We start from the raw sequence: 26,134 nt of genomic DNA on the forward strand, positions 1-26,134 counted from the left end.
GGTTTGAACGATGTTGAATGGGTGTAGACAAAGGAGAGCTCTCCAGTAGGTGTACCAAAATATTCAAGGGTCATTTTCTCAAAAGTGACGTTACAAGTTAATGAACTTTCAAAGCAGAATTACTTTCCCATTATTCCTCAACTGCAGTGTATGAGCTCTGAGTCTCTACTTCTATCCAAAGTTTTTAAACAAAACACAATTTCAAATTTTGCTACTTCAGACCGAATCGAGGTGGTCGGTCACATTTAAGGAACTTGACAAAGTGGTGCTTTATTACTTCAACAGAACGTTTCCTAAAAGTACAAACAGTTGCATTTCATTCCGGCAATGTTCTAGGAACGTTCTCCAACTGGTTTGACATTGGTAATGTTCTAGGAACGTTCTCCAACTGGTTTGACATTGGTAACGTTCTAGGAACGTTCTCCAACTGGTTTGACATTGGTACATTAACATTAAGAAACAACATTCTTTCAGTATGTTTCCTACAGGTTTCAGTGAACAGTTGGGGCCAATTTCATCTTAAAATGTTTCCTTGGTGTTAAAAATAGTCTGTGAACAAACTTTAAATGTTTCCTGTGAACAAACTTAAAATGTATACAGTGCCTTGCGAAAGTATTCGGCCCCCTTGAACTTTGCGACCTTTTGCCACATTTCAGGCTTCAAACATAAAGATATAAAACTGTATTTTTTTGTGAAGAATCAACAATAAGTTGGACACAATCATGAAGTGGAACGACATGTATTGGATATTTCAAACTTTTTTAACAAATCAAAAACTGAAAAATTGGGCGTGCAAAATTATTCAGCCCCCTTAAGTTAATACTTTGTAGCGCCACCTTTTGCTGCGATTACAGCTGTAAGTCGCTTGGGGTATGTCTCTATCAGTTTTGCACATCGAGAGACTGACATTTTTTCCCATTCCTCCTTGCAAAACAGCTCGAGCTCAGTGAGGTTGGATGGAGAGCATTTGTGAACAGCAGTTTTCAGTTCTTTCCACAGATTCTCGATTGGATTCAGGTCTGGACTTTGACTTGGCCATTCTAACACCTGGATATGTTTATTTTTTAACCATTCCATTGTAGATTTTGCTTTATGTTTTGGATCATTGTCTTGTTGGAAGACAAATCTTCTTGCATTTATACGGAGACTTGATTACACACAGGTGGATTGTATTTATCATCATTAGTCATTTAGGTCAACATTGGATCATTCAGAGATCCTCACTGAACTTCTGGAGAGAGTTTGCTGCACTGAAAGTAAAGGGGCTGAATAATTTTGCACGCCCAATTTTTCAGTTTTTGATTTGTTAAAAAAGTTTGAAATATCCAATAAATGTCGTTCCACTTCATGATTGTGTCCCACTTGTTGTTGATTCTTCACAAAAAATACAGTTTTATATCTTTATGTTTGAAGCCTGAAATGTGGCAAAAGGTTGCAAAGTTCAAGGGGGCCGAATACTTTCGCAAGGCACTGTAAATTGATAGTTTGGATTACGGGATGTCAAGGTCATATTTTTGAAATATTCTGTTCCAGTTAAAAGGTTGTTCAGAATCATTTAGATCTGTAGACCCATACTTTTTTAATGCTCAGAATATGAGCTTTCCAAGAGATGTTTATATATAAAGATCAGTCCTTTCAGGAGCCCAGGAAATGTATTTATAAATCCCATCATAGGATGGTTCGGTAGTTGGGTCCAGATTGATATCTCTCAGGGTCCAGATTGATATCTCTAAGGATCCAGATTGATATCTCTCAGGGTCCAGATTGATATCTCTACGGGTCCAGATTGATATCTCTCAGGGTCCAGATTGATATCTCTCAGGGTCCAGATGGATATCTCTCAGGGTCCAGATTGATATCTCTCAGGGTCCAGATTCTACATTTGGACCATTGAGGGGATGCAAAAGACCGCCCTCCAGACCCCAAGGCATTATTGTGAAATATAGGAGTATGGGCATGCCAAGGGATATACTGTTTAAGGGATATATCAGTGGAGACCACCTCTTCCATGGTGTTAGGTGATACCGTATTACAATGTTTAAGGGACTACCTCTTCCAGGACAATAGGAGTCACCATATTTCTCTCTATCATCCAAGGGCGGAAGAATAATGTCTAAACCAACTTTATATGGGATGAAATGCTAGTGCCTGGAAATACAATAAAAAAAATTGGTACGGATAGTCCTCCTCTTTGGAAGTTTGTTAATGTTTTTTAGGTGTTTTTTTGTAATTTACCCATTTTCCCCCCCCAATTTCGTGATTTTACGATTCTGTCTCTGAAAAACATTCAGTTTTACTGGTCAGGAAACGTACAGCTTCGTTTCCCAGAACAAATGGGGAAACCAAAACGTATGGTCCGACAACTTCCAAGGAATAAAATGTGCTAGCTGGGGTGGATCTGAAAACAAACTAAACTGAATTTCACATAAAAATCTTTCAACTAATAGAAATAAACACGAATCTAAAGACATAAAACTATAATATCCTTGGTGTTCCGTCTCCTCATTAAAACACACAGGACTTAACATTCAGTCATGGTCATATTGGGCTATTAGAGTAGACTGAGTTGAGTTAGAGCACAATGAGCTGGGTAGAGTTGAGGTGAGGAGATCAACATAGAGACATCATGTAATATCTCAGACTTACATTGAAGATGAGTGCGGGGGAAGGAGTGAGGCGCTTCAGACTGATATAGGACAAGATCTTTACCATGTGACCCTCTCTTCCTGCCACATAGGTCAACCTGAGGTGGGACAGAGCACAAACATGTTAGTTCAACATAATACTGGCAATATGTTTTAACACTTTGTGACAACTGCTGATATAAAAAGGGCTTTATAAAATACATTTGTTTTGATTAAATTTGATTAGCAAAAAAACGTCTTCCTGAAGTTGTCCCTTTACCTGCCGGCTGTGAAGCAGGTCCCATTGGCCGCTCCGAAGGTGGAGAAGACGACAAACACAGGGACTACCCACGACAGGGGGTACAGCACTCTGTCACCAAAAGTCTAAGGGGCACAAACAAGCCCCTCCGAGGACACGGGGGGTGGGGGGGGGGGGGGGGGGGGGACAAAAAATAAAATGTAATTGTTTGTTGTTGAAAGAATGTGTCTTGTTCTTGCTAAGGGAGATATGATGAGCCACACCAATGGCTTCCTCTGTCTCCGTCCCTCTCTATCTCCATGACGACCCTCTTACCACAGCAACAGCGGAAGACTGCAGTAGTTCCGCAGGGGTCATGGCGCTGAAGTAGGCAATGTTGACCAGCACATAGCACAAAGTCACCAAGGGAATACCAATGATAATGGCCAGGGGAAGGTTTCTGTTAGAGATAGATAGAGAGAGAGATATATATATAGAGAGAGAGACATATAGAGAGAGAGATATATATATATAGAGAGAGAGATATATATAGAGAGATATATAGAGAGAGATATATATAGAGAGAGAGATATATAGAGAGAGAGATAGAGAGATTTAGAGAGACAGAGAGTTGGTGTGAGATAGAGAGACTACAACCAACACATGTTACACAGAGACCAGTGTTAATGGATTATGTAGCACACAGATAGAGACAGAGACAGAGAGTTGATTAAACTCTTGTTGTCTCCCTAACAGGAAAGGAGGTGGCGTGTGAATGCCAAGGGAACTCAGGCTTCCCCGAATATCAGACCAATAAAACAAATACAATTATTAAACACTTTATCTTTTGTCTCTGTGTTTTCATAATTTTCCTTCAATTCTTAAGTGGCTGAATCAATTGTGGTGGCTGAATCAATTGAGGTGGCTGAATCAATTGAAGTGGCTGAATCAATTGAAGTGGCTGAATCAATTCTTAAGTGGCTGAATCAAACATGCTCAGAACCTCAAGTGGCTGAATCAATCTCATCAGAGAAATCATAAGAGCGAGGGAAACAGCGCCCCCCTGTCTCAGTATGTGTAGCAGATGTATCTGATGCTGTCTGGCCAAAATGAGTATGACATGTTACCGCAGAAGCATTTGATTGATTGATTCCAGCGAGCATTTGACTTCCTTTGATATTTTTTTAAATAAAAATAATTAACCAATCAGCATTGAGATGAGCTCAGCTGTGGATAGTCCTGGTGCACCAAAACCACCCCACAAGGGAGGCCACTTTGGATTTGGCTTCACACCAATCAAATCACATCCTAGGCAAAACGTCATCATAGTCAGAAAAACTTGTTTGTTTCTGGTCTGCTTGATGTCCTGCAGTAGCTAGCTAGCTAAATCAGCCCTTTCCTAAACCATGGATAGATGGACACAGAGATTTGGACTTGTGGTTTTTACTTAATTCTCTGTACAGGCCAAAGATTATAACAGTGATTCTGATCAAGTACTATGGACAGCCACATGATATTTAGCTATGTTGAATGGACTAATTTGTTTATGGTTAAGTTTGTTAGACTAAGGTTATTATAGGAGATTTGAGGATGTTTAATTGGTGCAGGAAGAGCGCAGGCAGTGCTCCTGTTGTCTTTGTTCTGACTTGTGGTAACTGCTGTTCTAAATCACTAGTTTAGTAAACTGTTGGAAACATTAACTTGCTTGACTGTGCTGAAGGTCATGTAACTGTTATTGCGTTCCAAATGGCACCCTGTTCCTTACATAGTGCACTACTGATGACCAGGGACCATCAGGGAACAGGGCGCCATTTTGGACTAACCCTAAATGTCAGCTGTATGGACACTCACCTGTTTGGGTTTTTCAGCTCCTCTGTTATAAAGTTCAGCTGATTCCTGAGAGAAAACACGTGTTTATAGAACCACGCATAAACAGGTTGGGTTGACATTCAAAACAGAAATCCCCAATGATACCCAACCCCCAGCTTAGTGCAATAGTTTGACTGGAGCACTATGGGCCCTGCCTAGAGCGCCAAAGACCCTGACTAGAGCGTCACGGGCCCTAATTCGAGCACCACGGGCCCCCATGACTAGAGCACCACAGGCCCCCACTGATTAGAGCACCACTGGCCCACTGACTAGAGCACTACAGGCCCCCCTGACTAGAGCACCACTGGCCCACTGACTAGAGCACTACGGGCCCTGACTAGAGCACTATGGGCCCCCCTGATTAGAGCACGATGGGCCCCCCTGACTAGAGCACTATGGGCCCTGACTACAGCACTATGGGCCCCCCTGACTAGAGCGCTATGGGCCCCCCTGACTAGAGCGCTACGGGCCCTCCCTGACTAGAGCGCTACGGGCCCCCCTGACTAGAGCGCTACGGGCCCCCCTGACTAGAGCGCTATGGGCCCCCCCTGACTAGAGCGCTACGGGCCCCCCCTGACTAGAGCGCTACGGGCCCCAATGACTAGAGCGCTACGGGCCCCCTGACTAGAGCGCTACGGGCCCCCTTGACTAGAGCGCTATGGATCCCCCTTGACTAGAGCGCTACGGGCCCCCCTGACTAGAGCGCTACTGGTCCCCCCTGACTAGAGCACTACAGCCCCCCTTGACTAGAGCGCTACAGCCCCCCTGACTAGAGCGCTACGGGCCCTACAGACTACGGGCCCTGACTAGAGCGCTACGGGCCCTGACTAGAGCGCTACGGGCCCTGACTAGAGCACTACGGGCCCTGGTCAAAAGTATTGACCTATATAGGAAGTAGGGTGCCATTTGGGAAGCAGATGTAGTCTTACCACCCATCGTAGGCCCAGAGCCCGTTGTAAAATGCCAGTCCAATGGATCCAAAGGAGGTTGAGGCTCCTTCAAATGGGTTGGACAGATTCTCAGTGTTTCCTGGACACAAACAGTGTATACACTACTGTTCAAAAGTTTGGGGACACTTAGAAATGTCCTTGTTTTTTAAAGAAATCACATTTATTGTAAATTAAAATAACATAAAATTGATCAGAAATACAGTGTAGACATTGTTAATGTTTTAAATGACTATTGTAGCTGGAAACGGGTGATGTTTAATGGAATATCTACATAGGCGAACAGAGGCTCATTATCAGCAACCATCACTCCTGTGTTCCAATGACACGTTGTGTTAGCTAATCCAAGTTTATCATTTTAAAAAGCTAATTCATCATTAGAAAACTGGCTCTAACCAGAATAGAAAGAGGAGTGGGAGGCCCCGGTGCACAACTGAGCAAGAGGACAAGTACATCAGAGTGTCTAGTTTGAGAAACAGACGCCTCACAAGTCCTCAACTGGCAGCTTTATTAAATAGTACCCACAAAACACCAGTCTCATCGTCAACAGTGAAGAGGCGACTTCGCAGTGCTGGCGTTCTAGGCAAAGTTGCAAAGAAAAAGCCATATCTCAAACTGGCCAATAAAAACAAAGAAGATTAAGATGGACAAAAGAACACAGACACTGAACAGAGGAACTCTGGCTCGAAGGCCAGCATCCCGGAGTCGCCTCTTCACTGTTGACGTTGAGACTGGACAGAGGAACTCTGCCTAGAAGGCCAGCATCCCGGAGTCTCCTCTTCACTGTTGACGTTGAGACTGAACAGAGGAACTCTGGCTCGAAGGCCAGCATCCCGGAGTCGCCTCTTCACTGTTGACGTTGAGACTGGACAGAGGAACTCTGCCTAGAAGGCCAGCATCCCGGAGTCGCCTCTTCACTGTTGACGTTGAGACTGGACAGAGGAACTCTGCCTAGAAGGCCAGCATCCCGGAGTCTCCTCTTCACTGTTGACGTTGAGACTGAACAGAGGAACTCTGGCTCGAAGGCCAGCATCCCGGAGTCGCCTCTTCACTGTTGACGTTGAGACTGGACAGAGGAACTCTGCCTAGAAGGCCAGCATCCCGGAGTCTCCTCTTCACTGTTGACGTTGAGACTGGACAGAGGAACTCTGCCTAGAAGGCCAGCATCCCGGAGTCTCCTCTTCACTGTTGACGTTGAGACTGGACAGAGGAACTCTGCCTAGAAGGCCAGCATCCCGGAGTCTCCTCTTCACTGTTGACGTTGAGACTGAACAGAGGAACTCTGGCTCGAAGGCCAGCATCCCGGAGTCTCCTCTTCACTGTTGACGTTGAGACTGAACAGAGGAACTCTGGCTCGAAGGCCAGCATCCCGGAGTCTCCTCTTCACTGTTGACGTTGAGACTGGACAGAGGAACTCTGCCTAGAAGGCCAGCATCCCGGAGTCTCCTCTTCACTGTTGACGTTGAGACTGGTGTTTTGAGGCCGTCGCCCCTCCCTTCCGAACGACGTTTGCCCTTAACTGCTGTTCACATGGAACCACTTCGTCGGCCTTCAAAGTTTTTGGTTTGAATATTGGCTTCAGAAAGTGAGTCACGCCCCTTGATTTTTTTCAATATTTGGTTGTATTACGGCCTGAATTTCAAATGTATTAAATTTAGATTTGGTCTTACTGGCCTACAAACAATACTCCATTATTGTCAAAGTGGTATTGCGTTTTTAGAAATGTTTACAAATTAATTAGAAAAACTAAAATGTCTTGAATCAATAAGTATTCAACCCCTTTGTTATGCCACACCTAAATTAGGGAATAGGGTGCCATAGGGCTCTGGTCTAAAGTAGTGCACTATATAGGGAATAGGGTGCCATAGGGCTCTGGTCTAAAGTAGTGCACTATGTAGGGAATAGGGTTCCATAGGGCTCTGGTCTAAAGTAGTGCACTGAATAGGGAATAGGGTGCCATAGGGCTCTGGTCTAAAGTAGTGCACTATATAGGGAATAGGGTGCCATAAGGGAAGCAGACAGAATGTGTAAAGTACCAACCTTGTACCAAGAGGACGATGCCCGCCACTATGATGACCAGGATGATGAGAAGCTTGGCTGCAGTGAAGAAGTTCTGGACATAGCTGGCTAACTTCACACTGAGACAGTTCACCGACACGATCAGAACTGGAGGGGGAGGAAGAGGAAGGAAGAAGAGGAGGAATATTTTATTAATCCATACGAGACAGAAGTTGGTCTTCTGTTGTAGTCAACCACTCCGACACACACACACACACACACACACACACACACACACACACACACACACACACACACACACACACACACACACACACACACACACACACACACACACACACACACACACACACACACACACACACACACGAATGAGGCTGGAACTGTGGGCATCTACTAGTGTCTTGCTACTGTAGTGCCCAGGGAGCAGTTTAGGGGTTAAGAGACTGGTGAGCAGTTTAGGGGTTAAGAGACTGGTGAGCAGTTTAGGAGTTAAGAGACTGGTGAGCAGTTTAGGGGTTAAGAGACTGGTGAGCAGTTTAGGGGTTAAGAGCCTGGGGATCAGTTTAGGGGTTAAGAGACTGGTGAGCAGTTTAGGGGTTAAGAGACTGGTGAGCAGTTTAGGGGTTAAGAGCCTGGGGATCAGTTTAGGGGTTAAGAGCCTGGGGATCAGTTCAGGGGTTAAAGAGCCTGGGGATCAGTTCAGGGGTTAAGAGCCTTGCTCAAGTGAACAACAACATTTGATTGTTTCTAAGATACTAGAGGAGCAGGAGGCGGGAGCAGGAGGCGGAGGAGGCGGGAGCAAGAGATGGAGGAGGAGGAGACAAGGAAGAGGAGGAGAAAAGGGGAAGAGGAGGAGGAGAAGAACACAAGGCAGGAAGAGCATGTGGGGGTCAAGTCATGGCTATGTCATGGCTATTTTTTAATTAATCTTTACTCGATCCCAGGCATCCTCTCTTCTCAAAAGGCATTGCAGAGGGGAGGGACCTTGGATCTTCTCCAATACAATGCAAGGAACACAAATTTAGATAGAGCCATGGTTTTAATTCAGTCCATTCGGGAAGTGCATGCCAATTGTTTTCTATTAGGATTTTTCATAATTCAAGAAAGATTCACACTCACATATGCACACTACAGCCAGGCACTTGGTGACCACAATGGGAGGAGTGCATCCTGGGTAGAACGGTGTGGAGGTGTACTCTGCGAAGCTCAGGGCGATGATGGCGAAGGCGGAGGGCTGTAGGACCATGATGGTGCTCCATGAGTAGAGGTAGGCCGTCACTGACCCATAGGCCTCCATCAAGTACACATATTCCCCTCCAGACTTAGTGATCATGGTGCCCAGCTCCGCGTAACACAGCGCCCCTGCAGGCAGACAGGCAGGCTCAGAGACAGGCAGTTAGTTGACACGAGACCTGCTGCTGCTTCAGGGGATTTCCTATCAATGTGTCCAATTAAGACCTAGACAACCAGGTGAGTTCTTAACCTATCGATTAAGACCTAGACAACCAGGTGAGTTCTTAACCTATTGATTAAGATCTAGACAAACAGGTGAGTTCCTAACTAATCAATTAAGACCTAGACAACCAGGTGAGTTCCTAACTAAGTCAATTATGACCTAGACAACCAGGTGAGTTCCTAACAAATCAATTAAGACCTAGGCAACCAGGTGAGTTCCTAACTAATCAATTAAGACCTAGACAACCAGGTGAGTTCCTAACAAATCAATTAAGACCTAGGCAACCAGGTGAGTTCCTAACTAATCAATTAAGACCTAGACAACCAGGTGAGTTCCTAACTAATCAATCAAGACCTAGACAACCAGGTGAGTTCTTCACTAATCAATTAAGACCTAGAAAACCAGGTGAATTCCTAACTAATCAATTAAGACCTAGCCAACCAGGTGAGTTCTTCAATAATCAATTAAGACCTTGAAAACCAGGCGAGTTCTTCACTAATAAATTAAGACCTAGAAAACCAGGTGAGTTCCTAACTAATCAATTAAGACCTAAAAAAACAGGTGAGTTCCTAACTAATCAATTAAGACCTAGACAACCAGGTGAGTCTTCAATAATCAATTAAGACCTAGAAAACCAGGTGAATTTGTAACTAATCAATTAAGACATAGGCAACCAGGTGAGTTCTTCACGAATCAATTAAGATCTAGAAAACCAGGTGAATTTGTAACTAATCAATTAAGACATAGGCAACCAGGTGAGTTCTTCACTAATAAATTAAGACCTAGAAAACCAGGTGAATTCCTAACTAATCTATTAAGACCTAGACAACCAGGTGAGTCTTAACTAATCAATTAAGACCTAGACAACCAGGTGAGTTCTTCACTAATCAATTAAGACCTAGACAACCAGGTGCGTTATTCACTAATCAATTAAGACATTGGCAACCAGGTGAGTTCTTCACTAATCAATTAAGACCTAGAAAACCAGGTGAATTCCTAACTAATCTATTAAGACCTAGACAACCAGGTGAGTCGTCACTAATCAATTAAGACATAGACAACCAGGTGAATTTGTAACTAATCAATTAAGACATAGGCAACCAGGGGAGTTCTTCACTAATCAATTAAGACCTAGACAACCAGGTGAGTTCATCACTAATCAATTAAGACCTAGAAAACCAGGTGAATTTGTAACTAATAAATTAAGACATAGGCAACCAGTTGAGTTCTTCACTAATCAATTAAGACCTAGACAACCAGGTGAGTTCTTCACTAATCAATTAAGACCTAGACAACCAGGTGAATTTGTAACTAATCAATCAAGAAATAGGCAACCAGGTTAGTTCTTCACTAATCAATTAAGACCTAGAAAACCAGGTGAATTTGTAACTAATCAATTAAGACATAGGCAACCAGGTGAGTTCTTCACTAATCAATTAAGACCTAGAAAACCAGGTGAATTCCTAACTAATCTATTAAGACCTAGACAACCAGGTGAGTCGTCACTAATCAATTAAGACCTAGACAACCAGGTGCATTTGTAACTAATCAATTAAGACATAGGCAACCAGGTGAGTTCTTCACTAATCAATTAAGACCTAGACAACCAGGTGAGTTCTTCACTAATCAATTAAGACCTAGACAACCAGGTGAGTTCCTAACTAATATATTAAGACCTAGACAACCAGGGGAGTTAGTAACTAATCAAATAAGACTTAGACAACCAGGGGAGTTCTTAACTAGTCAAATAAGAGTTACTAACTAATCAATCAGGAGATGAATTCTATCCTAGACTCATCATAAGTCATCAGGGTTCATGTTGTGAGAGGAATTCCCTCCTAGCCTCTTATAACTCAGCAGGGTTCATGTTGGTTGCACTATGTCCATGTTTCTGTTTACTGGTTTGAGGGGATTGAACACACTGACACAATCCTTCTCACAGTCAGGATGCCTCCCAAATGGCACCCTATTCCCTATTATATAGTGCACTACTTTAGACCAGAGCCCTATGGCACCCCATTGCCTTTATAGTGCACTACTTTAGACCAGGGCCCTATGGCACCCTATTCCCTATATAGTGCACTACTTTAGACCAGGGCCCTATGGGGTAGTAGGACCACGACCCATAGGGTTAGGGTGCCATCTGGGATGCAGCTCCAGCCCTTCTCACATGGGGCCCTTCTCACACGGGGCCTTCTCAGATAGAGCTCTTCTCACACGGAGCCCTTCTCACACGGGGCCCTTCTCACACGGAGCCTTCTCACACGGGGCCCTTCTCACACGGAGCCCTTCTCACATAGACTCCTTCACCCACAGAGCCCTTCTCACACGGAGCCCTTCTCACACGGGGCCCTACTCACACGGGGCCCTTCTCACACGGAGCCCTTCTCACACGGAGCCCTTCTCACTTGGTCATTCCTGATTTAGGAGTTTCCTATCATTCTTTCCGACCACTAGTGACTGGTTAGATATTACCTAGGACAGGGTTAGTCAGGTAATCTATCTCAGTTTATGGTCTGTCTGTCTGTCTGTCTGTCTGTCTGTCTGTCTGTCTGTCTGTATGTCTGTATGTCTTTCTTTCTTTCTTTCTTTCTTTCTTTCTTTCTTTCTCCTCACCCAATGTAGCCTGTGTGTGTGTGTGTCCTCACCCAGTGTAGCTAGCACCCCGCAGGCGGCCCAGACACACAGACAAGGTCCTACGGCTCCCGTTTCCAGCAGCACTGCCTTAGGGGAGACGAAGATACCGGAGCCGATCATGGTTCCTACGATCAGACAGATCCCACTCAAAAGGCCCACCTGCAGAGAGAGACAGGAAGTGGTTATGACAACTTCCTGTGAGGGTGATACAGGCGGTAGAACCAGCGATTAAACCCCCGTCTCCTGTTGGGAAGCTTTGTGTATGTGAATGTTTTAACACTCAACCATGTGTCTTAATGTGAACATTGTTTTATATGTAAGGAAAGGGAAAGGGGGATACCTAGTCAGGGGATACCTAGTCAGGGGATACCTAGTCAGGGGATACCTAGTCAGGGGGTACCTAGTCAGTTGGGGAAAGGGAAAGGGGGATACCTAGTCAGGGGATACCTAGTCAGTTGGGGAAAGGGGGATACCTACTCAGTTGGGGAAATGGGGATACCTAGTCAGTTGGGGAAAGGGGATACCTAGTCAGTTGGGGAAAGGGGATACCTACTCAGTTGGGGAAAGGGGATATCTAGTCAGTTGGGGAAAGGGGATACCTAGTCAGTTGGGGAAAGGGGATACCTACTCAGTTGGGGAAAGGGGATACCTAGTCAGTTGGGGAAAGGGGATACCTAGTCAGTTGGGGAAAGGGGAATACCTACTCAGTTGGGGAAAGGGGATACCTAGTCAGTTGGGGAAAGGGAAAGGGGATACCTAGTCAGTAGCGGAAAGGGGATACCTACTCAGTTGGGGAAAGGGAAAGGGGATACCTAGTCAGTTGGGGAAAGGGGGATACCTACTCAGTTGGGGAAAGGGAAAGGGGGATACCTAGTCAGTTGGGGAAAGGGAAAGGGGGTACCTACTCAGTTGGGGAAAGGGAAAGGGGGATACCTACTCAGTTGGGGAAAGGGGATACCTACTCAGTTGGGGAAAGGGGATACCTACTCAGTTGGGGAAAGGGGAAACCTAGTCAGATGGGGAAAGGGGGATACCCAGTCAGTTGGGGAAAGGAAAGGGGGATACCTACTCAGTTGGGGAAAGGGAAAGGGGGATACCTACTCAGTTGGGGAAAGGGGGTTACCTAGTCAGTTGGGGAATGGGGGATACCTAGTCAGTTGGGGAAAGGGGGATACCTAGTCAGTTGGGGAAAGGGGATACCTACTCAGTTGTGGAAAGGGGATACCTACTCAGTTGTTGAAAGGGGATACCTACTCAGTTGGGGAAAGAGGATACCTAGTCAGTTGGGGAAAGGGGGATACCTAGTCAGTTGGGGAAAGGGGGATACCCAGTCAGTTGGGGAAAGGGAAAGGGGGATACCTAGTCAGTTGGGGAAAGGGAAAGGGGGATACCTAGTCAGTTGGGGAAAGGGGGATACCTACTCAGTTGGGGAAAAGGAAAGGGGGATACCTAGTCAGTTGGGGAAAGGGGGATACCTACTCAGTTGGGGAAAGGGAAAGGGGGATACCTAGTCAGTTGGTGAAAGGGGGATACCCAGTCAGTTGGGGAAAGGGAAAGGGGGTACCTACTCAGTTGGGGAAAGGGAAAGGGGATACCTAGTCAGTTGGGGAAAGGGGGATACCTACTCAGTTGGGGAAAGGGGGATACCTAGTCAGTTGGGGAAAGGGGAATACCTACTCAGTTGGGGAAAAGGAAAGGGGGATACCTAGTCAGTTGGGGAAAGGGGGATACCTAGTCAGTTGGGGAAAGGGAAAGGGGGTACCTACTCAGTTGGGGAAAGGGAAAGGGGATACCTAGTCAGTTGGGGAAGGGGAAAGGGGGATACCTAGTCAGTTGGGGAAAGGGGGATACCTACTCAGTTGGGGAAAGGGGGATACCTAGTCAGTTGGGGAAAGGGGGATACCTAGTCAGTTGGGGAAAGGGGAATACCTATTCAGTTGGGGAAAAGGAAAGGGGGATACCTAGTCAGTTGGGGAAAGGGGGATACCTAGTCAGTTGGGGAAAGGGAAAGGGGGTACCTACTCAGTTGGGGAAAGGGAAAGGGGATACCTAGTCAGTTGGGGAAGGGGAAAGGGGGATACCTAGTCAGTTGGGGAAAGGGGGATACCTACTCAGTTGGGGAATGGGAAAGGGGGTACCTACTCAGTTGGGGAAAGGGGATACCTAGTCAGTTGGGGAAAGGGGATACCTAGTCAGTTGGGGAAAGGGAAAGGGGGTACCTACTCAGTTGGGGAAAGGGAAAGGGGATACCTAGTCAGTTGGGGAAGGGGAAAGGGGGATACCTAGTCAGTTGGGGAAAGGGGGATACCTACTCAGTTGGGGAAAGGGGGATACCTACTCAGTTGGGGAAAGGGAAAGGGGGATACCTAGTCAGTTGGGGAAGGGGAAAGGGGGATACCTAGTCAGTTGGGGAAAGGGGGATACCTACTCAGTTGGGGAAAGGGAAAGGGGGATACCTAGTCAGTTGGGGAAAGGGGATACCTAGTCAGTTGGGGAAAGGGGATACCTAGTCAGTTGGGGAAAGGGGATACCTAGTCAGTTGGGGAAAGGGGATACCTAGTCAGTTGGGGAAAGGGGGACACCTAGTCAGTTGGGGAAAGGGGATACCTAGTCAGTTGGGGAAAGGAGATACCTACTCAGTTGGGAAAAGGGGATACCTACTCAGTAGCGGAAAGGGGATACCTAGTCAGTTGGGGAAAGGGGATACCTAGTCAGTTGGGGAAAGGGGATACCTAGTCAGTTGGGGAAAGGGGATACCTACTCAGTTGGGGAAAGGGGATACCTACTCAGATGGGGAAAGGGGATACCGAGTCAGTTGGGGAAAGGGGATACCTAGTCAGTTGGGGAAAGGGGGTACCTAGTCAGTTGGGGAAAGGGGGATACCTAGTCAGTTGGGGGAAGGGAAAGGGGGATACCTAGTCAGTTGGGGAAGAGGAAAGGGGGATACCTAGTCAGTTGGGGAAAGGGGATACCTAGTCAGTTGGGGAAAGGGGATACCTAGTCAGGGGGTACCTAGTCAGTTGGGGAAAGGGAAAGGGGGAGACCTAGTCAGGGGATACCTAGTCAGTTGGGGAAAGGGGGATACCTACTCAGTTGGGGAAATGGGGATACCTAGTCAGTTGGGGAAAGGGGATACCTAGTGAGTTGGGGAAAGGGGATACCTACTCAGTTGGGGAAAGGGGATATCTAGTCAGTTGGGGAAAGGGGATACCTAGTCAGTTGGGGAAAGGGGATACCTACTCAGTTGGGGAAAGGGGATACCTAGTCAGTTGGGGAAAGGGGATACCTAGTCAGTTGGGGAAAGGGGATACCTAGTCAGTTGGGGAAAGGGGATACCTAGTCAGTTGGGGAAAGGGGGATACCTAGTCAGTTGGGGAAAGGGGATACCTACTCAGTTGGGGAAAGGGGATACCTACTCAGTTGGGGAAAGGGGATACCTACTCAGATGGGGAAAGGGGATACCGAGTCAGTTGGGGAAAGGGGATACCTAGTCAGTTGGGGAAAGGGGGTACCTAGTCAGTTGGGGAAAGGGGGATACCTAGTCAGTTGGGGGAAGGAAAGGGGGATACCTAGTCAGTTGGGGAAGAGGAAAGGGGGATACCTAGTCAGTTGGGGAAAGGGGATACCTAGTCAGTTGGGGAAAGGGGATACCTACTCAGTTGTTGAAAGGGGATACCTACTCAGTTGGGGAAAGGGGATACCTAGTCAGTTGGGGAAAGGGGGATACCTAGTCAGTTGGGGAAAGGGGGATACCCAGTCAGTTGGGGAAAGGAAAGGGGGATACCTACTCAGTTGGGGAAAGGGAAAGGGGGATACCTACTCAGTTGGGGAAAGGGGGATACCTAGTCAGTTGGGGAATGGGGGATACCTAGTCAGTTGGGTAAAGGGGGATACCTAGTCAGTTGGGGAAAGGGGATACCTACTCAGTTGTGGAAAGGGGATACCTACTCAGTTGGGGAAAGGGGATACCTACTCAGTTGTTGAAAGGGGATACCTACTCAGTTGGGGAAAGGGGATACCTAGTCAGTTGGGGAAAGGGGGATACCTAGTCAGTTGGGGAAAGGGGGATACCCAGTCATTTGGGGAAAGGGAAAGGGGGATACCTAGTCAGTTGGGGAAAGGGAAAGGGGGATACCTAGTCAGTTGGGGAAAGGGGGATACCTACTCAGTTGGGGAAAAGGAAAGGGGGATACCTAGTCAGTTGGGGAAAGGGGGATACCTACTCAGTTGGGGAAAAGGAAAGGGGGATCCCTAGTCATTTGGGGAAAGGGGGATACCCAGTCAGTTGGGGAAAGGGAAAGGGGGTACCTACTCAGTTGGGGAAAGGGAAAGGGGATACCTAGTCAGTTGGGGAAAGGGGGACACCTACTCAGTTGGGGAAAGGGGGATACCTAGTCAGTTGGGGAAAGGGGAATACCTACTCAGTTGGGGAAAAGGAAAGGGGGATACCTAGTCAGTTGGGGAAAGGGGGATACCTAGTCAGTTGGGGAAAGGGAAAGGGGGATACCTAGTCAGTTGGGGAAGGGGAAAGGGGGATTCCTAGTCAGTTGGGGAAAGGGGGATACCTACTCAGTTGGGGAAAGGGAAAGGGGGATACCTACTCAGTTGGGGAAAGGGGATACCTAGTCAGTTGGGGAAAGGGGATACCTAGTCAGTTGGGGAAAGGGGATACCTAGTCAGTTGGGGAAAGGGGATACCTAGTCAGTTGGGGAAAGGGGGATACCTAGTCAGTTGGGGAAAGGGGATACCTAGTCAGTTGGGGAAAGGAGATACCTACTCAGTTGGGAAAAGGGGATACCTACTCAGTAGCGGAAAGGGGATACCTAGTCAGTTGGGGAAAGGGGATACCGAGTCAGTTGGGGAAAGGGGATACCTAGTCAGTTGGGGAAAGGGGGTACCTAGTCAGTTGGGGAAAGGGGGATACCTAGTCAGTTGGGGGAAGGGAAAGGGGGATACCTAGTCAGTTGGGGAAGAGGAAAGGGGGATACCTAGTCAGTTGGGGAAAGGGGATACCTAGTCAGTTGGGGAAAGGGGGATACCTAGTCAGTTGTGGAAAGGGAAAGGGGGATACCTAGTCAGTTGGGGAAAGGGGATACCTAGTCAGTTGGGGAAAGGGGGGTACCTAGTCAGTTGGGGAAAGGGGATACCTAGTCAGTTGGGGAAAGGGAAAGGGGGATACCTAGTCAGTTGGGGAAAGGGGGATACCTACTCAGTTGGGGAAAGTGAAAGAGGGATACCTAGTCAGTTGGGGAAAGGGGGATACCTAGTCAGTTGGGGAAAGGGGGATACCTACTCAGTTGGGGAAAGGGAAGGGGGATACCTAGTCAGTTGGGGAAAGGGAAAGGGGGATACCTAGTCAGTTGGGGAAAGGGAAAGGGGGATACCTACTCAGTAGCGGAAAGGGGATACCTAGTCAGTTGGGGAAAGGGGATACCTAGTCAGTTGGGGAAAGGGGATACCTAGTCAGTTGGGGAAAGGGGATACCTACTCAGTTGGGGAAAGGGGATACCTACTCAGATGGGGAAAGGGGATACCGAGTCAGTTGGGGAAAGGGGATACCTAGTCAGTTGGGGAAAGGGGGTACCTAGTCAGTTGGGGAAAGGGGGATACCTAGTCAGTTGGGGGAAGGGAAAGGGGGATACCTAGTCAGTTGGGGAAGAGGAAAGGGGGATACCTAGTCAGTTGGGGAAAGGGGATACCTAGTCAGTTGGGGAAAGGGGATACCTAGTCAGGGGGTACCTAGTCAGTTGGGGAAAGGGAAAGGGGGATACCTAGTCAGGGGATACCTAGTCAGTTGGGGAAAGGGGGATACCTACTCAGTTGGGGAAATGGGGATACCTAGTCAGTTGGGGAAAGGGGATACCTAGTCAGTTGGGGAAAGGGGATACCTACTCAGTTGGGGAAAGGGGATATCTAGTCAGTTGGGGAAAGGGGATACCTAGTCAGTTGGGGAAAGGGGATACCTACTCAGTTGGGGAAAGGGGATACCTAGTCAGTTGGGGAAAGGGGATACCTAGTCAGTTGGGGAAAGGGGATACCTAGTCAGTTGGGGAAAGGGGATACCTAGTCAGTTGGGGAAAGGGGGATACCTAGTCAGTTGGGGAAAGGGGATACCTACTCAGTTGGGGAAAGGGGATACCTACTCAGTTGGGGAAAGGGGATACCTACTCAGATGGGGAAAGGGGATACCGAGTCAGTTGGGGAAAGGGGATACCTAGTCAGTTGGGGAAAGGGGGTACCTAGTCAGTTGGGGAAAGGGGGATACCTAGTCAGTTGGGGGAAGGAAAGGGGGATACCTAGTCAGTTGGGGAAGAGGAAAGGGGGATACCTAGTCAGTTGGGGAAAGGGGATACCTAGTCAGTTGGGGAAAGGGGATACCTACTCAGTTGTTGAAAGGGGATACCTACTCAGTTGGGGAAAGGGGATACCTAGTCAGTTGGGGAAAGGGGGATACCTAGTCAGTTGGGGAAAGGGGGATACCCAGTCAGTTGGGGAAAGGAAAGGGGGATACCTACTCAGTTGGGGAAAGGGAAAGGGGGATACCTACTCAGTTGGGGAAAGGGGGATACCTAGTCAGTTGGGGAATGGGGGATACCTAGTCAGTTGGGGAAAGGGGGATACCTAGTCAGTTGGGGAAAGGGGATACCTACTCAGTTGTGGAAAGGGGATACCTACTCAGTTGGGGAAAGGGGATACCTACTCAGTTGTTGAAAGGGGATACCTACTCAGTTGGGGAAAGGGGATACCTAGTCAGTTGGGGAAAGGGGGATACCTAGTCAGTTGGGGAAAGGGGGATACCCAGTCATTTGGGGAAAGGGAAAGGGGGATACCTAGTCAGTTGGGGAAAGGGAAAGGGGGATACCTAGTCAGTTGGGGAAAGGGGGATACCTAGTCAGTTGGGGAAAGGGGGATACCTACTCAGTTGGGGAAAGTGAAAGAGGGATACCTAGTCAGTTGGGGAAAGGGGGATACCCAGTCAGTTGGGGAAAGGGAAAGGGGGTACCTACTCAGTTGGGGAAAGGGAAAGGGGATACCTAGTCAGTTGGGGAAGGGGAAAGGGGGATACCTAGTCAGTTGGGGAAAGGGGGATACCTACTCAATTGGGGAAAGGGGGATACCTACTCAGTTGGGGAAAGGAAAGGGGGATACCTAGTCAGTTGGGGAAGGGGAAAGGGGGATACCTAGTCAGTTGGGGAAAGGGGGATACCTACTCAGTTGGGGAAAGGGAAAGGGGGATACCTACTCAGTTGGGGAAAGGGGATACCTAGTCAGTTGGGGAAAAGGGATACCTAGTCAGTTGGGGAAAGGGGATACCTAGTCAGTTGGGGAAAGGGGATACCTAGTCAGTTGGGGAAAGGGGGATACCTAGTCAGTTGGGGAAAGGGGATACCTAGTCAGTTGGGGAAAGGAGATACCTACTCAGTTGGGAAAAGGGGATACCTACTCAGTAGCGGAAAGGGGATACCTAGTCAGTTGGGGAAAGGGGATACCTAGTCAGTTGGGGAAAGGGGATACCTAGTCAGTTGGGGAAAGGGGATACCTACTCAGATGGGGAAAGGGGATACCTACTCAGATGGGGAAAGGGGATACCGAGTCAGTTGGGGAAAGGGGATACCTAGTCAGTTGGGGAAAGGGGGTACCTAGTCAGTTGGGGAAAGGGGGATACCTAGTCAGTTGGGGGAAGGGAAAGGGGGATACCTAGTCAGTTGGGGAAGAGGAAAGGGGGATACCTTGTCAGTTGGGGAAAGGGGATACCTAGTCAGTTGGGGAAAGGGGATACCTACTCAGTTGTTGAAAGGGGATACCTACTCAGTTGGGGAAAGGGGATACCTAGTCAGTTGGGGAAAGGGGGATACCTAGTCAGTTGGGGAAAGGGGGATACCCAGTCAGTTGGGGAAAGGAAAGGGGGATACCTACTCAGTTGGGGAAAGGGGGATACCTAGTCAGTTGGGGAATGGGGGATACCTAGTCAGTTGTGGAAAGGGGGATACCTAGTCAGTTGGGGAAAGGGGATACCTACTCAGTTGTGGAAAGGGGATACCTACTCAGTTGGGGAAAGGGGATACCTACTCAGTTGGGGAAAGGGGATACCTAGTCAGTTGGGGAAAGGGGGATACCTAGTCAGTTGGGGAAAAGGGGATACCCAGTCAGTTGGGGAAAGGGAAAGGGGGATACCTAGTCAGTTGGGGAAAGGGAAAGGGGGATACCTAGTCAGTTGGGGAAAGGGGGATACCTACTCAGTTGGGGAAAAGGAAAGGGGGATACCTAGTCAGTTGGGGAAAGGGGGATACCTACTCAGTTGGGGAAAAGGAAAGGGGGATACCTAGTCAGTTGGGGAAAGGGGGATACCCAGTCAGTTGGGGAAAGGGAAAGGGGGTACCTACTCAGTTGGGGAAAGGGAAAGGGGATACCTAGTCAGTTGGGGAAAGGGGGATACCTACTCAGTTGGGGAAAGGGGGATACCTAGTCAGTTGGGAAAAGGGGGATACCTAGTCAGTTGGGAAAAGGGGAATACCTACTCAGTTGGGGAAAAGGAAAGGGGGATACCTAGTCAGTTGGGGAAAGGGGGATACCTAGTCAGTTGGGGAAAGGGAAAGGGGGTACCTACTCAGTTGGGGAAAGGGAAAGGGGATACCTAGTCAGTTGGGGAAGGGGAAAGGGGGATACCTAGTCAGTTGGGGAAAGGGGGATACCTACTCAGTTGGGGAAAGGGGGATACCTACTCAGTTGGGGAAAGGGAAAGGGGGATACCTAGTCAGTTGGGGAAGGGGAAAGGGGGATACCTAGTCAGTTGGGGAAAGGGGGATACCTACTCAGTTGGGGAAAGGGAAAGGGGGATACCTACTCAGTTGGGGAAAGGGGATACCTAGTCAGTTGGGGAAAGGGGATACCTAGTCAGTTGGGGAAAGGGGATACCTAGTCAGTTGGGGAAAGGGGATACCTAGTCAGTTGGGGAAAGGGGGATACCTAGTCAGTTGGGGAAAGGGGATACCTAGTCAGTTGGGGAAAGGAGATACCTACTCAGTTGGGAAAAGGGGATACCTACTCAGTAGCGGAAAGGGGATACCTAGTCAGTTGGGGAAAGGGGATACCTAGTCAGTTGGGGAAAGGGGATACCTAGTCAGTTGGGGAAAGGGGATACCTACTCAGTTGGGGAAAGGGGATACCTACTCAGATGGGGAAAGGGGATACCGAGTCAGTTGGGGAAAGGGGATACCTAGTCAGTTGGGGAAAGAGGGTACCTAGTCAGTTGGGGAAAGGGGGATACCTAGTCAGTTGGGGGAAGGGAAAGGGGGATACCTAGTCAGTTGGGGAAGAGGAAAGGGGGATACCTAGTCAGTTGGGGAAAGGGGATACCTAGTCAGTTGGGGAAAGGGGGATACCTAGTCAGTTGTGGAAAGGGAAAGGGGGATACCTAGTCAGTTGGGGAAAGGGGATACCTAGTCAGTTGGGGAAAGGGGGGTACCTAGTCAGTTGGGGAAAGGTGATACCTAGTCAGTTGGGGAAAGGGAAAGGGGGATACCTAGTCAGTTGGGGAAAGGGGGATACCTACTCAGTTGGGGAAAGTGAAAGAGGGATACCTAGTCAGTTGGGGAAAGGGGGATACCTAGTCAGTTGGGGAAAGGGGGATACCTACTCAGTTGGGGAAAGGGAAGGGGGATACCTAGTCAGTTGGGGAAAGGGAAAGGGGGATACCTAGTCAGTTGGGGAAAGGGAAAGGGGGATACCTACTCAGTTGGGGAAAGGGAAAGGGGGATACCTACTCAGTTGGGGAAAGGGAAAGGGGGATACCTAGTCAGTTGGGGAAAGGGGGATACCTACTCAGTTGGGGAAAGGGGATACCTAGTCAGTTGGGGAAAGGGGATACCTAGTCAGTTGGGGAAAGGGGATACCTAGTCAGTTGGGGAAAGGGGATACCTAGTCAGTTGGGGAAAGGGGATACCTAGTCAGTTGGGGAAAGGGGGATACCTAGTCAGTTGGGGAAAGGGGATACCTAGTCAGTTGGGGAAAGGAGATACCTACTCAGTTGGGAAAAGGGGATACCTACTCAGTAGCGGAAAGGGGATACCTAGTCAGTTGGGGAAAGGGGATACCTAGTCAGTTGGGGAAAGGGGATACCTACTCAGTTGGGGAAAGGGGATACCTAGTCAGTTGGGGAAAGGGGATACCTAGTCAGTTGGGGAAAGGAGATACCTACTCAGTTGGGAAAAGGGGATACCTACTCAGTAGCGGAAAGGGGATACCTAGTCAGTTGGGGAAAGGGGATACCTAGTCAGTTGGGGAAAGGGGATACCTAGTCAGTTGGGGAAAGGGGATACCTACTCAGTTGGGGAAAGGGGATACCTACTCAGATGGGGAAAGGGGATACCGAGTCAGTTGGGGAAAGGGGATACCTAGTCAGTTGGGGAAAGAGGGTACCTAGTCAGTTGGGGAAAGGGGGATACCTAGTCAGTTGGGGGAAGGGAAAGGGGGATACCTAGTCAGTTGGGGAAGAGGAAAGGGGGATACCTAGTCAGTTGGGGAAAGGGGATAAACAGTCAGTTGGGGAAAGGGGGATACCTAGTCAGTTGTGGAAAGGGAAAGGGGGATACCTAGTCAGTTGGAGAAAGGGGATACCTAGTCAGTTGGGGAAAGGGGGGTACCTAGTCAGTTGGGGAAAGGTGATACCTAGTCAGTTGGGGAAAGGGAAAGGGGGATACCTAGTCAGTTGGGGAAAGGGGGATATCTACTCAGTTGGGGAAAGTGAAAGAGGGATACCTAGTCAGTTGGGGAAAGGGGGATACCTAGTCAGTTGGGGAAAGGGGGATACCTACTCAGTTGGGGAAAGGGAAGGGGGATACCTAGTCAGTTGGGGAAAGGGAAAGGGGGATACCTAGTCAGTTGGGGAAAGGGAAAGGGGGATACCTACTCAGTTGGGGAAAGGGAAAGGGGGATACCTACTCAGTTGGGGAAAGGGAAAGGGGGATACCTAGTCAGTTGGGGAAAGGGGGATACCTACTCAGTTGGGGAAAGGGGATACCTAGTCAGTTGGGGAAAGGGGATACCTAGTCAGTTGGGGAAAGGGGATACCTAGTCAGTTGGGGAAAGGGGATACCTAGTCAGTTGGGGAAAGGGGATACCTAGTCAGTTGGGGAAAGGGGATACCTAGTCAGTTGGGGAAAGGAGATACCTACTCAGTTGGGAAAAGGGGATACCTACTCAGTAGCGGAAAGGGGATACCTAGTCAGTTGGGGAAAGGGGATACCTAGTCAGTTGGGGAAAGGGGATACCTACTCAGTTGGGGAAAGGGGATACCTACTCAGATGGGGAAAGGTGATACCTACTCAGATGGGGAAAGGGGATACCGAGTCAGTTGGGGAAAGGGGATACCTAGTCAGTTGGGGAAAGGGGGTACCTAGTCAGTTGGGGAAAGGGGGATACCTAGTCAGTTGGGGAAAGGGAAAGGGGGATACCTAGTCAGTTGGGGAAAGGGGATACCTAGTCAGTTGGGGAAAGGGGGATACCTAGTCAGTTGGGGAAAGGGAAAGGGGGATACCTAGTCAGTTGGGGAAAGGGGGATACCTAGTCAGTTGGGGAAAGGGAAAGGGGGATACCTAGTCAGTTGGGGAAAGGGAAAGGGGGATACCTACTCAGTTGGGGAAAGGGAAAGGGGGATACCTACTCAGTTGGGGAAAGGGGGATACCTAGTCAGTTGGGGAATGGGGGATACCTAGTCAGTTGGGGAAAGGGGGATACCTAGTCAGTTGGGGAAATGGGATACCTACTCAGTTGTGGAAAGGGGATACCTACTCAGTTGGGGAAAGGGGATACCTACTCAGTTGTTGAAAGGGGATACCTACTCAGTTGGGGAAAGGGGATACCTAGTCAGTTGGGGAAAGGGGGATACCTAGTCAGTTGGGGAAAGGGGGATACCCAGTCAGTTGGGGAAAGGGAAAGGGGGATACCTAGTCAGTTGGGGAAAGGGAAAGGGGGATACCTAGTCAGTTGGGGAAAGGGGGATACCTACTCAGTTGGGGAAAAGGAAAGGGGGATACCTAGTCAGTTGGGGAAAGGGGGATACCTACTCAGATGGGGAAAGGTGATACCTACTCAGATGGGGAAAGGGGATACCGAGTCAGTTGGGGAAAGGGGATACCTAGTCAGTTGGGGAAAGGGGGTACCTAGTCAGTTGGGGAAAGGGGTATACCTAGTCAGTTGGGGAAAGGGAAAGGGGGATACCTAGTCAGTTGGGGAAAGGGGATACCTAGTCAGTTGGGGAAAGGGGGATACCTAGTCAGTTGGGGAAAGGGGATACCTAGTCAGTTGGGGAAAGGGGATACCTACTCAGTTGGGGAAAGGGGATACCTACTCAGATGGGGAAAGGTGATACCTACTCAGATGGGGAAAGGGGATACCGAGTCAGTTGGGGAAAGGGGATACCTAGTCAGTTGGGGAAAGGGGGTACCTAGTCAGTTGGGGAAAGGGGGATACCTAGTCAGTTGGGGAAATGGAAAGGGGGATACCTAGTCAGTTGGTTGAAAGGGGATACCTAGTCAGTTGGGGAAAGGGGGATACCTAGTCAGTTGGGGAAAGGGAAAGGGGGATACCTAGTCAGTTGGGGAAAGGGGGATACCTAGTCAGTTGGGGAAAGGGAAAGGGGGATACCTAGTCAGTTGGGGAAAGGGAAAGGGGGATACCTACTCAGTTGGGGAAAGGGAAAGGGGGATACCTACTCAGTTGGGGAAAGGGGGATACCTAGTCAGTTGGGGAATGGGGGATACCTAGTCAGTTGGGGAAAGGGGGATACCTAGTCAGTTGGGGAAAGGGGATACCTACTCAGTTGTGGAAAGGGGATACCTACTCAGTTGGGGAAAGGGGATACCTACTCAGTTGTTGAAAGGGGATACCTACTCAGTTGGGGAAAGGGGATACCTAGTCAGTTGGGGAAAGGGGGATACCTAGTCAGTTGGGGAAAGGGGGATACCTAGTCAGTTGGGGAAAGGGGGATACCCAGTCAGTTGGGGAAAGGGAAAGGGGGATACCTAGTCAGTTGGGGAAAGGGAAAGGGGGACACCTAGTCAGTTGGGGAAAGGGGGATACCTACTCAGTTGGGGAAAGGGGGATACCTACTCAGTTGGGGAAAGGGGGATACCTACTCAGATGGGGAAAGGTGATACCTACTCAGATGGGGAAAGGGGATACCGAGTCAGTTGGGGAAAGGGGATACCTAGTCAGTTGGGGAAAGGGGATACCTAGTCAGTTGGGGAAAGGGGATACCTAGTCAGTTGGGGAAATGGGATACCTAGTCAGTTGGGGAAAGGGGAAGGGGGATACCTACTCAGTTGGGGAAAGGGAAAGGGGGATACCTAGTCAGTTGGGGAAAGGGGGATACCTACTCAGTTGGGGAAAGGGGATACCTAGTCAGTTGGGGAAAGGGGATACCTAGTCAGTTGGGGAAAGGGGATACCTAGTCAGTTGGGGAAAGGGGATACCTAGTCAGTTGGGGAAAGGGGATACCTAGTCAGTTGGGGAAAGGGGGATACCTAGTCAGTTGGGGAAAGGGGATACCTAGTCAGTTGGGGAAAGGAGATACCTACTCAGTTGGGAAAAGGGGATACCTACTCAGTAGCGGAAAGGGGATACCTAGTCAGTTGGGGAAAGGGGATACCTAGTCAGTTGGGGAAAGGGGATACCTACTCAGTTGGGGAAAGGGGATACCTACTCAGATGGGGAAAGGTGATACCTACTCAGATGGGGAAAGGGGATACCGAGTCAGTTGGGGAAAGGGGATACCTAGTCAGTTGGGGAAAGGGGGTACCTAGTCAGTTGGGGAAAGGGGGATACCTAGTCAGTTGGGGAAAGGGAAAGGGGGATACCTAGTCAGTTGGGGAAAGGGGATACCTAGTCAGTTGGGGAAAGGGGGATACCTAGTCAGTTGGGGAAAGGGAAAGGGGGATACCTAGTCAGTTGGGGAAAGGGGGATACCTAGTCAGTTGGGGAAAGGGAAAGGGGGATACCTAGTCAGTTGGGGAAAGGGAAAGGGGGATACCTAGTCAGTTGGGGAAAGGGGGATACCTACTCAGTTGGGGAAAGGGGAAGGGGGATACCTAGTCAGTTGGAGAAAGGGGGATACCTACTCAGATTGGGAAAGGGAAAGGTGGATACCTAGTCAGTTGGGGAAAGGGGGATACCTACTCAGTTGGGGAAAGGGAAAGGGGGATACCTAGTCAGTTCGGGAAAGGGGGATACCTACTCATTTGGGGAAAAGGAAAGGGGGATACCTAGTCAGTTGGGGAAAGGGAAAGGGGGTACCTACTCAGTTGGGGAAAGGGGGATACCTACTCAGTTGGGGAAAGGGAAA

General features: G+C 48.7%; 1 protein-coding gene across 4 annotated transcripts in view; it reads right to left on the bottom strand.

Annotated features, from left to right (window-relative positions):
- Positions 1 to 26,134, bottom strand: part of LOC139411745 (b(0,+)-type amino acid transporter 1-like) — a 95,343-nt gene that overhangs the window by 12,331 nt on the left and 56,878 nt on the right. For all 4 annotated transcript variants that reach the window (XR_011634626.1, XM_071158440.1, XM_071158439.1 and 1 more), the window contains 8 exons: positions 11,805 to 11,952; positions 8,820 to 9,062; positions 7,719 to 7,844; positions 5,661 to 5,760; positions 4,714 to 4,758; positions 3,199 to 3,322; positions 2,905 to 3,008; positions 2,647 to 2,743 (listed from right to left, as the gene is read on the bottom strand). Coding sequence is in view for 3 of the 4 variants with exons in the window: in XM_071158440.1 (XP_071014541.1) it covers positions 2,647 to 2,743; positions 2,905 to 3,008; positions 3,199 to 3,322; positions 4,714 to 4,758; positions 5,661 to 5,760; positions 7,719 to 7,844; positions 8,820 to 9,062; positions 11,805 to 11,952 (987 nt within the window). In the remaining variant the exon portion in view is untranslated. The remainder of the gene's footprint in view (positions 1 to 2,646; positions 2,744 to 2,904; positions 3,009 to 3,198; positions 3,323 to 4,713; positions 4,759 to 5,660; positions 5,761 to 7,718; positions 7,845 to 8,819; positions 9,063 to 11,804; positions 11,953 to 26,134) is intronic.

This window comes from Oncorhynchus clarkii, chromosome 6, assembly GCF_045791955.1.
Source record: "Oncorhynchus clarkii lewisi isolate Uvic-CL-2024 chromosome 6, UVic_Ocla_1.0, whole genome shotgun sequence".
Lineage (NCBI taxonomy): Eukaryota > Metazoa > Chordata > Actinopteri > Salmoniformes > Salmonidae > Oncorhynchus > Oncorhynchus clarkii.